Below are 13148 nucleotides of genomic sequence, written 5' to 3'. Positions count from 1 at the left end.
ACACACACACACACACACACACACACACACACACACACACCAATGCGTACACAAACAGATCACAGATACTTCAAAAATTACACTCAAAAGTTTGGCAATAACATTCGATCTTTGGTAAAAACATTTGACAGTTGGCAACAGAAACTAAAACATTGCATCGAAACAATCTTTCAGTTCATAGTGCTGTGGAATGTTGGAAAAAACTGCAAATTGGCATTCATAAGAAGAACAACACCAAAAAAGCAATGGGAGTGTAATACGTAAGAAATTGTCCACACAACCTGTAAGTACAGTTCAAAACATTACTACTTAATAGGAAATACCAACCACCAGAACTGTTTATAACCTATAGGCACAGTGACAAAAATGTAAATTAAAAAGCTAACATATGTACATATTCCAGGCCACTGATAACGCCTTGCAGAAAATAAACTCTAAACGCATATGGCACTAAAATTGTGTTTTATTCAGTTGCTGTCAGATGGTCCATAAGTAAAAATTATCAATATATACCGTGACGCACAAAATACTTCATGCACCATTTTTGAAGGTTTAAACAATCCTTCAAGTGTACAATATTCAATAAGTCACTCCAAGAATACTTTATAGCTACAAATAAAAAATTATGATTGATAAATATACTTATTCCAACCTGTATGACAACACGTCAGACAAAAGTCTATGATATTATGCATGAATCTACTTGTTTCAGTTAAATTATGGGTGGTCCTTTTAGGCTACATGCATCAATGTAGTATGCTACATGAGGAAAAATGATGGACTTTCTTACGCACTTGCACGGTACATTTTTAGGCCTCCTTTTTCCACATGGAATATATATGGAGGGATTATCTGTGCTACATTTACTGAAGACAAGCCTCGTCTTTGCCAAGATTGATGGTGTTAATAATAACAGAAGAAATTATAATAATGGATGATCTCTTCAAAAAACTATTATATTGGATAAACAAGGCTGCTTAGTAGCTTAATACCACTTCAAAGTAAAAAATAAATTCCTTCTGAAATTATAATAAAGGGAAGCCACTTCAACAATAACAATGGACGCATTCTCAAACAACAGTCACTGCCTATGATTGACTTCCTTATATATCAAATGCATCTCTTCGTAAAATTATAAGCCTCTATCACAATAATAAAGAACTAGAAAATAATTAATGTTCCTTGACACAATGGCACACTACTGCAGTTATAAATGTGACAATGATCCCTGGAGAACATTCTGGAAGTTTGATTGATACCTGTCGCTGAGTTTATTTTGTACGATCTAGTGTTGGTGTAACCTAAACTCTTACAAGATCACAGCAGCTCAGGTGGGAGAAAACACTTCCTGCAGAACTTTCTCTAGCCTACAATAATGCCAGTAGTGCAGCTGACAATTATGTGATTTTATCTCAGTGATTACAAAAACAACTCTAAAGTACACATTAGGTAGCTGAGGCAATTAGTGGCCATTGATATGGATTAACAAGGAAAAGAATGTTTTGTAAATGCTGTAATGAACCTCCAGGGAAACTGAACGCTCATCCAGTGAGGAGCATCCTTCGTTAACGGCAAAACAGTGGCACTGCATTGAAAGTAGTTTGGTGGTCTGTTAAAATTGCTCTAGCTTCATTTGCTTAAGCTCTGTGTTCGAGACACTGATCAGCCAAACACTTAACAAGTATTAACAGACCCTCTTTGCCTACGGTGACTTCTGTTGACCAACATAAGGTTCCACTTTCCTTCCTAATCTACAATAAAGCCGACACTCCTTCACTACCGGCTGGAGGAGAGAGTGTGTATGTTGGGCCATGACAGAGGCAGACGTCCGGCTAGTGGAAGCTCACCATTAACCTTTCTTGCACCAGAAATTTTACTTCATCCCTGAAACAATTGTCATGTAAAGTCACGGCAAACTTATTTGAACTTGCAATGTTGAAAATGTTGGTGCTGAACTGGGAATCTAACTCAGATATCTCTTTCTGCCATTTTGAACACTTTCCAGACAATACAGTTCCATCGTTTTGTTGGGTCCCCAAGTTTCCATAGTTATCCAGGTTTCAATGAAAGGGGAAGGTCTGATTTTAAATACTGGTTGGGTACAAAAATTTTAATTGTGTGATTTCAAGTTGTAGCATTCGCACTGCAAGTAATATGTGAAAAGCAATTATGATTTTTAGCATTTGTGCATGCAACGTCAACAATAACAATTGGTGCCAATTTTGACTCTGAAACAGGCAGAGAACTTTTTATCCTATCATTTCATATTTATAAATTCCACTCCTAGTGGCTGGTGGAAAAGTATTTGACAGGTGTGTAGTCAGTGGTGATGGCATATACAGGGCTGAGAGTCCCCGTCAGCACAGAACTTTCCCTCGCATAATTTCTAGTTCAGACATGAGCATATCTCACTGGTGGTGAAATAAACTGACATTGTGTATCTATATGTGGCTAGAAAACAACATGATATATGCTGGGTTCGAAACGCAGCAGGGGAATACTTTGTTGTATAATCATTTCAGTTTCATCATCCCTCTAGCGGTGAAAAATTTCGATACATAAAATTGTAACATTTTATTGTGCTTCATTCACAATCCCTGCCCAAAACAAAACTTTATGCCCCATCATATCAAGTGAAAAAGTGCATATGATGTTACATGTGGTTAAAATGATAGTTAAGATCTGTAGTGACCGGATTGGAGTGCTGGATCCCAGTCGAAATACAGAAGCATGTAGTTTGAAGCTGACTCTTGCTTTTTGAAATTTCATTTATTGTAATTAACTTGAGTTTACAAGCACTGAGGACCGCCATCTCTGGTAAAGGGTTTTCTGATATTTACATTACTGTGGTATTGGTTTTCATATGGACGATAATAGACAAAGTGCAAGAAAGTTATGTGCCTGCATACAAACCAGGTGGAATGCAGTTCAGGAAATTTGGCTGCTTCTGAGCATGGTAACACACGCATATAAATTTGACAAGCCTCACACTCGTCTAATTGTCAAACATTTCGTATTGTAATTAATGTGATACTTTGATCATCAGACATCGTTCAAAGCCTGTCTTAAAACTGGTCTTTGAAAGGTACAGCTAACAAAATGGTTGACAGCGTGTTTCAAATTGAGCTGGAGAAGGAATTCAGTACAGTGGGCAGTAAGGCACAGTGAAACTCTTGATTTGACAATAGAAAGAGGCTGTGGTTGTGCAACAGTTACGTGTCATAACAGTATTACCACATTCATCTAAATTTCATTCATTAAATACGGTTGACAGGAATTTACGCATTTTTCAAGTGAGCATCCTCACTTTGTAAGCACACATGAAACCATGGGGTAGTTAAAGTAAGCCGTGTCATTCCCCAGTGATGGAAAAACACACACTAACTGTGTGTGTGTGTGTGTGTGTGTGTGTGTGTGTGTGTGTGTGTGAGAGAGAGAGAGAGAGAGAGAGAGAGAGAGAGAGAGAGAGAGAGAGAGAGAGAGAGAGAGAGAGAGTGTGAGTGTGAGTGTGAGTGTGAGTGTGAGTGAGTGTGAGTGTGAGTGTGTGTGGTGATGAGTAATGTTTGTGATTGATGATGTAAGTTGTGCTGTGAACTTGCTACTGAAATAAAATTAAGTTTGTCCTCCACATACAGTAGGTATTAATGGTAAATTCTGTGAGAATTTGATGTCTAGAAGGGCTGGCATGGATACAAGGGGGAGTAGGATGAACATGGGATAGTGAGACATCCTCCCCAAAAAATGGGAAAACACTATCACTTCACTGTGTGGACACTGTATGAAGTAAAAAATAATTCTGCTTACATGTGGTTTTATACATCTTATTTTAATTATTAAAATCATAGGCACCTGTGGTGTATAAAATTTGAGTGTGATACTATGTATAATTTTGAGAGGCTGGGGGGAGGGGAGGGGTCAAGTGGAATCAGTGAAAGAGGCAGTTCCAGAACCAAACATTGTATATGTGTCTGTAACTGACACCCAATAATGTGGGAAGTATGAGGCTGTGAACTAGGTGAAGATCACGACAAGAATTTATTATACATCATCAAGAGAATTTTTAAAATGTACACAAAGATTACTGTTAGTAAAAAGATTCCCGTTAACAAAAATTTTTTCAAACATAAGAGCTTGAGTCATTTCCCACAGCGTGCATAACGAGTTTGGAATAATGTAATGTTTTAAATTTTTTTCAAGAATGTAAATAACAATTGTAATATGTTTATTGCTTAAACAATGAATTTTGATGTTAATCTTTATAGAATAAAAGAGAAAGACACTGAATGATTTACAACACTGGCTCTATGTTCATTACAATTGGTTCAGGGAATGCACAGTGTCATCTCGAACACAAGATTTCCAATATGTCAAATAGCACATAAAATACTACATAAGTATTAAAATCTAAATGAAAAATAAATGATCATTTATCAGTGTTAGTGGCTATTAGACTTGTATGAACATATGTAACTGTAAGATGGTGCAGAAAAATGGTAACTCTGGTCACAGAGACACTTTAAGGGTCACAGACTATCAGAGTTGGAACAGCAACAACAATGGATGGGATAGATAATGTCATAAGGTGTGCCACAGGAGAATGGAAGCCTGTAGTGTTCACTGAGTGGCTATAGTAAAGCCATAGATCCAGTGTCACACAAGGGAACGTATCCAAGCACTGTGTGAGCTTTATGTAATGCTGAGTACAGAGACGAACAAAATGAGGTGGGAAGATTCAATTTTATGGGACCAGCTGGAACTGCTGGTAGGTCTGCCCTGTGATCCTGCGAAGTGGTCTCCGGCTGCAAGAGGTGTGAGCAGTCAGCCACTGGGGCACCGATGCTTATTTCACCTGGTTTTCTGAACATCTTCCATACAAGCCCTCACAGCAGAGCATTCTTTTATATTTAGAGCAATTAACATCTTCCGTGTACTGTCTGGATTTGGAGAGAACTAAGAATTATCTTGGGATAGTTACTGGCACATGGCTTGCATGTGGAAAGAAAGTGAGAGACAACTACGTAAGAGCCAAAGCTGTAATACTAAGGTGTGAATAGTGATTACTCCGATAGTCTCCATTACTACACGAAGAAAATTCCACAGGTCAACATCAGCAATATAAAATTGTAGATAAGTTGCCGCCCTCCTCTAATCATTCTGCAGTACACTACCTTTCTCGAGGTGTCGGCTGTAAGTGACTTACTCGGTCATCATCTTTATGCAGTGTGGCACTATTCAAAGGTGTCTCACTGTCATCAGCCACAGAGGCAATGGACAACTTTAGCGACTACTTTATGGGAACAGGCCTACAGCAACCGGTACAGGCTGCCGGTTGCAAACTACACCCATCACTGCGTCTGAGCCTGTGCTGGGCAATACAGCTTTGTGTCCACAGCAGTCTGGCTCATGCTCTATTCACACAGTGAGTGTACCCTCTGACATGACAGTTTATGCTAAAACCTAAACAACCACTTTCTGTATACATGTAGTTTAATATAATGGCTACAAACTGGCTCTTTGATGATTTTTGTTAGCTAACATACCTGGTAATGAACACCATTCAGTTTAGGGGTTCACTGAAACTGCTACACGAGGGTAATGATAGCATTGTGAGCTATCGTGAAATGACTGTCTATGATGGTGTATTTTACAGAAGACACACATCTACGAAAATTCAGTGGGAAAAATTATACACTTGGAAATACACACACCTAGAACCGAGAGACACGAATCAGTGGGTTGTCTCACACTTACCTGGTTTGTGGTGGTGGATCGTACAGCAACCGGCTCACTTCGATCAAGTCTTCCGGCTGCTTCCGCATGGCATCTGCCCACCCCTGAGTGGCCATCACCTCGAAGGGACAGGTCTTAATAAATTCGATGGCGGCTCGCCTGAGGTCACTGCAGGAGTGGCGGACTGCGAGGGTGGCTGCGGCCGCTGCGGTCTCCACGGTCAGCTGAGCGGCCACCTGCCGCTCGCACTCCGCCTTCAGCCCCGACGCCCCGTACTTATCCGCTGCGGCCAGCAGCTCGGGGGCCGTGCCGGGCAGCTGGGGGGCCCGCAGGGTGTACAGGTAGGAGACCAGCTCCCTCAGCACCGGGCCCCCGATGTCGGCAATCCTCACCACGCCAGTGCAGGCCTCGAGGGTGTCGTGGGCGAACATGGCCGCGAACACGGGGCTCCTGTCCGCCAGGACGGCCCTGTGCACCACCAGCCGCGTGTCACCTGCCTCGAGTATCACCATGGCGTCGTCCCCGGCGTCCAGGAATGCACCCAGGTTGACAGCCACCGTCTCTGTGATGTCCTTAACTGCTTCCATTGTGGACGATTCTGAAACACGTCAACACGGAGCAGCCCTTTCAGCATACAGGTGACTGACGATACTTCTATGAGTGACAGCCACACCTGTCTCCAGCGACAGTTGATAAATACAGGGTGAGTCACCTAACATTACAGCTGGATATATTTCGTAAACCACATCAAGTACTGACGAATCGATTCCACAGACCGAACGTGAGGAGAGGGACTAGTGTAATTGGTTACTACAAACCATAAAAAAATGCACGGAAGTATGTTTTTTAACATAAACCTACATTTTTTTTTAATGGAACCCCGTTAGTTTTGTTAGCACATCTGAACATATAAAGAAATACGTAATCAGTGCCGTTTCTTGCATTCTAAAATGTTAATTACATCCGGAGATATTGTAATCTAAACTTGACACTTGAGTACCACTCCTCCGCTGTTCAATCGTGTGTATCGGAGAGCACCGAATTACGTAGGGATCCAATGGGAACGGTGATGGACCTTAGGTACAGAAGAGACTGGAACAGCACATTACGTCCACATGCTAACACCTTTTTATTGGTCTTTTTCACTGACTCACATGTACATTACCATGAGGGGTGAGGTACACGCACACACGTGGTTTCCGTTTTGAATTACGGAGTGGAATAGAGTGTGTCCCAACATGTCAGGCCAATAGATGTTCAATGTGGTGGCCATCATTTGCTGCACACAATTCCAATTTCTGGCGTAATGAATGTCGTACACGCCGCAGTACATCTGGTGTAATGTCGCCGCAGGCTGCCACAATACGTTGTTTCGTATCCTCTGGGGTTGCAGGCACATCACGGTACACATTCTCCTTTAACGTACCCCACAGAAAGAAGTCCAGAGGTGTAAGATCAGGAGAACGGGCTGGCCAACTTATGTGTCCTCCACGTCCTATGAAACGCCCGTCGAACATCCTGTCAAGGGTCAGCCTAGTGTCAATTGCAGAAGGTGCAGGTGCACCATCATGCTGATACCACATACGTCGACGCGTTTCCAGTGGGACATTTTCGAGGAACGTTGGCAGATCATTCTGTAGAAAAGCGATGTATGTTGCAGCTGTTTGGGCCCCTGCAATGAAGTGGGGACAATGTTTCAAGCGTCAACTTTAGGTTACAATATCTCCGGATGTAATTAACATTTTACAATGCAACAAACGGCACTGATTACGTATTTGTTTGTATGTTCAGATGTGCTAACAAAACTAACGTGGTTCCATTAAAAAACGTTGGTTTGTGTTGAAAAACATACTTCCGTGCATTTTTGTATGGTTTGTATTACTAGCCCCTCTCCTCACGTTCGGTCTGTGGAATCTGTTCGTCAGTATTTGATGTGGTTTACGAAATATATCCAGCGGTAACGTTAGGTGACTCGCCCTGTACAGTCCATCCTTAGTCGGTTCCAGCAGTATCACACCCTTTCTGTCCGACTGATGCCATTGGTAAATAACAGCAGATCTTTAATAATACCATTTTCAAGCTTTACCTTTTCTTTCAGCATATTTCATTTGGAGAACAAGCTCCAGAAGCGGCAAGGACATTATTTCCATCATTTTTTCTACAGTGCAATGTTATTTGGTATGGAAATGGTTTGAAATAGACGTCTACCAAAATACTAAATAGGCTGTACAGAACTATAGTATTACTCTATTCAACGAGATGTTCTCTTTACTTCTCCTGTTATTCAAGAAAACAACACTGTTTTATGACCTGAATCTGTATTATTCGTCATTTAACAAGCAGTCATGCATGAACCCTAGCAGGAGTTGCTTCACACAGGGGATGAAGCCTGTGTGTCGGGAGACTGACTCGCGCGTTCACTGTGAAAGATCGTGAAGTGGGTTCAGCCGAGTACGTCGTTCAAATTGTCATCCACCAGAGTGGAGTAGCGGACAGACACATTCAAGAAACAGTCAAGAGAATGTTTTTGTGAATTGTAATGTTTATTTCTTGAAGGATTTTTCTTTTATGGTTGTACAGTTTTTTTGTATGTTTTTAGTAGTGTGGATGATGCGTGAATGTGGTCTAAAGTAAATATGTAGATCACTGTTACAGTGACAAACGCCGTACGAAGTAACGTGAGAAATTTTTAATACACTGAATGAAGACGGGGAATTTTGAATTATAGTGTTTCAAGTAAGTTTATGGTAAAGGGAAGCTAATTTCAGTGTAAATGAAAACAGTTAATAATGTAAAGTGTAAATAAAGTATCAGAATGTTAAATATTTTGGAAAAAAGTACAGTTCGAGTGTGTTGTTTATTGATTTGTTAGTCATGAAAAAAGCGCGCTAACACAGGAGAATAATATTTTTGTATTGGCCTTAATGTAGACTGAGCAATCAGAACAGAGTATTCTTCACGCATCTCTTCTCTTGCAAATGGAGAATGCTTACACCAATCTAAGTAGTCAGAGCCCAGCCTTTCAATGGTACGGTCGTGTGTAGTATGAGCTCCGAATGAAGTTATTGTTTGCCAGTTTCATGTCTACATGTGCTACATGTCTCAACAGTGCTTTACAGCGAAGGTAAATAAATTCATTCATAGCGGTATCAACGAGCAGCAATACGGCAGGGCAGCGCTGCCAACTTACACGACAAGCGGGGACCCTGAAACTGGGACGGCGGCAGACGGAGGAGGTCTGACACTCAGTTTCAGCACGCCGAGGCTGCAGCATTCGACGAAAGATAAGTTTGTTAGAACTGTTTTGTGTGTGGGGGGGGGGGGGGGCGAGCTGCAGACTGAGTAACATGGTAAGTGATAAAGATTTTGTAAATACGAAAAAAGAGGAAGGATTCTCATTCAGTGGAAGTGCTCACAAACTAGCACACTTGAACAGAGAGGAGGAGTAGATGTTAAAGTAAAAGAGGAGGTTTTTGAGGATGTTTCTTTGTTATTTACGGACGGTGAAGTAGACTGCTTGAAGTACGTCAGTTGATGTAACTAGTGGAGACAATGAAGATCCTGAAAGTCACATTAAGCCGGCCAGAGTGGCCGAGCGGTCCTAGGCCCTACAGTCTGGATCCGCGCGACCGCTACGGTCGCAGGTTCCCTGCCTCGGGCATTGATGTGTGTGGTGTCCTTAGGTTAGTTAGGTTTAAGTAGTTCTAAGTTCTAGGGGACTGATGACCACAGCAGTTAAGTCCCATAGTGCTCAGAGCAATTTGAAAAAAAGTCACATTACGCATGAAATCGGTAACAATCAATTGCGTGATGACAATATTGGTAGTGTTACTGAATCAAATGTGGATACCAAATTCGGAATAGTACCGAAGGAAAATGATAAACAGGGAACAGTAAAGCAGAAAATGGAACAAAGAAGATATGTTTGCAGCATTAATGGATTCTATGAAAGAAGGACATACTAATTTGGCTGAAACAACTGATCAGAACATCAATGGAAAACTTGAAAAGCGGACTGCGGTATTAAAAGATACGTGGGAAAATGATCTGAAGTCATTAGAAAGTAAAGTGGATGGCAAAATTTCTGAAGTTGAGAATAACTGCCAACAATCCACTAGAACTGTAGAAAGTGAATTAACAGATGCCTTGAAAAAAGTTGCTATTGGAAACAAAGAAAGGGCAGATGTGATAAAAGAAAGAGTGCAGAAACTAGGTCAAAATAACGGCGGTAGAGTGTGTGTGTGTTAAGATCACCAACTGTTAGGCAGTAAAATCAGTTCTGAATATGCCAAATGTATGGCTGAAGTAAAGTGTGTCCCACTGAATGGGCGTGACAGAAGAAAATGTTCTTCAGCTAACTAACCAGGTAGAAGAGGTTGAAAATAAGTCGGGTGAGCATAGCAGTAGATTATGCCAAGTTGAAACTAACCTCAGATATGGAACTAACAGTAGTGGGTGTAGCTTTGTTGCAGCATCATCTGAAATATCATATGTCGCTAACAGGCAGTTTTCACGTTTTGATTCAACAGAAAATGTACATCCAAAAGAATTTTGGAATGACTTCAAAGGAGTTCTACCTAGTTTGTGGTCAGACAAAAAATAGGGTTCATTACCTCTCAATTCTAGGAAGAGGCTAGAATTTGGGGGGTTATCGCTACTAAACAGTACGATACTCTAGATAAATTTAAAGAGGCGTTTTTTAAAGAATATTGGGGCAAGCAAAAACAAATGGAGTTGCTAAATAGCTTCTGGGCTAGGGAAACGTTTAATCCCAGGAAGGAAAGCTTAAGAAAGTTTGCGTTAAAGTGGACGATAAACTTTTCATATTTAAGCCGAGACAGAAGAAATTGTTATGGGCCTGGAAGGTAAATTGCCCATGAACTGGCGAAACAAAATTATTGCAGCTCCTAGGGATGACGTTTATAAATTCATTGCTACTTGGAGAGAGTTGACAAGTTGTTCCATGAGGAGCAGCATGCAAGTCGTAACATCAGACCACCAAATAATGCAGAACCGCGGCAGAACGCAAACGTTAACAGAATTGGTGTGTACCCCGGAAACAGCGGGAGGTGGCGCTACCCAACAAATGATAGGCGAAATAATGGGGAGCAGGTGCACAATTATCGGCCGTATTCTCCGGTGCGAGAGGATGATGATGCGCCAAGGTGACAGCAAATGGTGGTAAACTTAAGAAATGGTACAGAATCCGTTAAACTAAATGCCGTCTGTGAAAGGGCTAGCGTTTACAAGATGGGAAGTAGTAATTTGAACCCGCTAGCAAAACCCTTTGTACGTGTTAGAACTAAACAGGCTGGGACTGAGTGAGGAGCAGAAGAAGGTAGTAACAACAGACGAAACGAGCTATATACACACATCTGTACATTTAACGGAGGTCTAGGAGATTTTTTGGACAGACATAAAATAAGCACTGTATTGCAGACGAAACGGGTGATGAATTAGCGGAGAATGTCCTTAGCAACCAAGTTGAAGTCTAGTCATGTTCTGGGGTAGGAATAAGTACAGAAGCTGCAGAATTACAAGAGATTGGTGATGTCAGTATAGAAGAAATACTATTGTCTATAAATGACGACATTTGTGAGGCTATAAGGGAGAGGCAGGAAAATGGTGACCAAAATGGCGGTCAGCCAACTAATCGTGAAAGAGAGAGAGAGAGAGAGAGAGAGAGAGAGAGAGAGAGAGAGAGAGAGAGAGAGAGAGAGAGAGAGAGATTGGGGGGGTGGGTGGGGAAGGAGAACACGGAGAATGGCGAAACGCCGGAAAAAAATTTTGAGCTGTCATTAGTGAACAGAATAAATAGTATGGGGGAGAAAAGTGATGTGGGTAATTCTGCAAAAATCTGTGTAATTTCTGGAAGCAGGGAAGATTTCCATAGAAGAGAGGTTGTGAACGATTTTTTGGAGCAGGGTTCTGACACCAGCAATGAAGGGAAGGTGTTGAGTCAGCCAGTAATCAGTCTGCAAGTGTGCAACGAAGAAGTGCAGTGTTTGGCAGTGGTTTACGTGCTGTGGGTAAAAGTTTGTTAGGATCGTTGCCAAATAGAAATGAAGTTGTAATAATGCCAGTAACGGGGCTGCAGATAATTGTAGCTACAGGAAAAGTTAAAAACCCGTTAAACAGGAAGTTCTGTTGCGATTAAAAATAAATGGTGTACTCCATGACTTCATTATAATCCCTGATCTATGTATAAAAATGCCAATTGGCGTAGATTTCTGTAACCAGTACAAAGGGAGATTAAGTTTTAATGAAAATGTAATTTTTGAAAGTAATAGAAAATGACTTAACATTTAAACTAGTTGCCCATCCAGCGGAAATAGTAATTTTATTTCCTCAAAAATGTGAAGGCACGTTTTCACAAACTCACTTTGAACTAAAAAAAGGAAAAACAGACAAATGTGCAGGACTTTTGGTGTTTACGCTGACGCCCCCCCCCCCCCCCCCCCCACACACACACACACACACTTAGCGTTAAATGAATGTTGCTTTCGTTTTGTACAATTTTACTCCTTGTTTTCCACATGGCTAATTTGCTTAACAGAAAAAAATGATACGCGTAGCAAATTCTTTCTACATCAGTGTCAGATCACTCGTTCTTCAACATCTATTTATAACTTTGTACTCCAGCTCGTGTGACTTCTTCTCAGATCCAAAGTCATGATATTTGAGGTGTTTGTTTATGTTCGACGCTGCCTTTTATTCTACACTTGTACAATTGAAGCTTCAATCTAGGATTGTGGTTACACCAAGACAAGCTGCATATGTATCTGAAACGCTGGAAGGTTTGCAAGGGAGTCAACTGGCGGACTGTGAGTACTTTCATCATTTTGGTCTTACGTTTCTATTGTTCTGTAGTGTGAGTCATCCTACAGTCCAGACCTATTGTGAGAATGTGTGTAAGGTTTCCGACCAACAGATAAAATAAAATGTTTATGAACCCCAAAAAAAGGCAGGCCACAAGATTATGCAAACGCAAACAACAACATAACACACGAATCAGCTGAATTTTTTCAACGAACCCCGCGGCAGAATGGAATGAGTCACCCATGAGAAAACTCTTCAGTTTCGATTGGAAAGCGCTTGGATTACTGCTAAGATGTTTGAATTCTTGTGGTAGCTTATTTAAAATAGGCGCAGCAGTAGACTGCACTAGAGTCAAGGGAGTGCGATCGTGTAAAATTACTGATTCTTCCTACAGGAAACATTACGAGCTTTCCACAAATAACTTACTGTAACAGAAAACGAGTACTCCTGAACATTTTCATTTATGACATCGGTAGCGCCTATTATAACAGTGGGTAACGCAAAGTTGTTCAATGCGCTAACAGTTTCGCAAACCGTCGACTTTTACACGCATGTTCGGCACAAACTGTTCTCCTCGTTTTCTGGCGACCGACTTTCTC

General features: G+C 41.2%; 1 protein-coding gene across 1 annotated transcript in view; it reads right to left on the bottom strand.

Moving 5' to 3' along the window:
• Nucleotides 1-13148, bottom strand: part of LOC126426681 (ankyrin repeat domain-containing protein 1-like) — a 115300-nt gene that overhangs the window by 50445 nt on the left and 51707 nt on the right. Inside the window, exon 2 of the mRNA XM_050088572.1 lies at nucleotides 5752-6328. Coding sequence (XP_049944529.1) covers nucleotides 5752-6317 — 566 coding nt within the window. The 5' untranslated portion in view covers nucleotides 6318-6328. The remainder of the gene's footprint in view (nucleotides 1-5751; nucleotides 6329-13148) is intronic.

This window comes from Schistocerca serialis, chromosome 11 (assembly GCF_023864345.2).
Source record: "Schistocerca serialis cubense isolate TAMUIC-IGC-003099 chromosome 11, iqSchSeri2.2, whole genome shotgun sequence".
Lineage (NCBI taxonomy): Eukaryota > Metazoa > Arthropoda > Insecta > Orthoptera > Acrididae > Schistocerca > Schistocerca serialis.
This window is presented reverse-complemented; position numbering and strand designations above follow the sequence as displayed.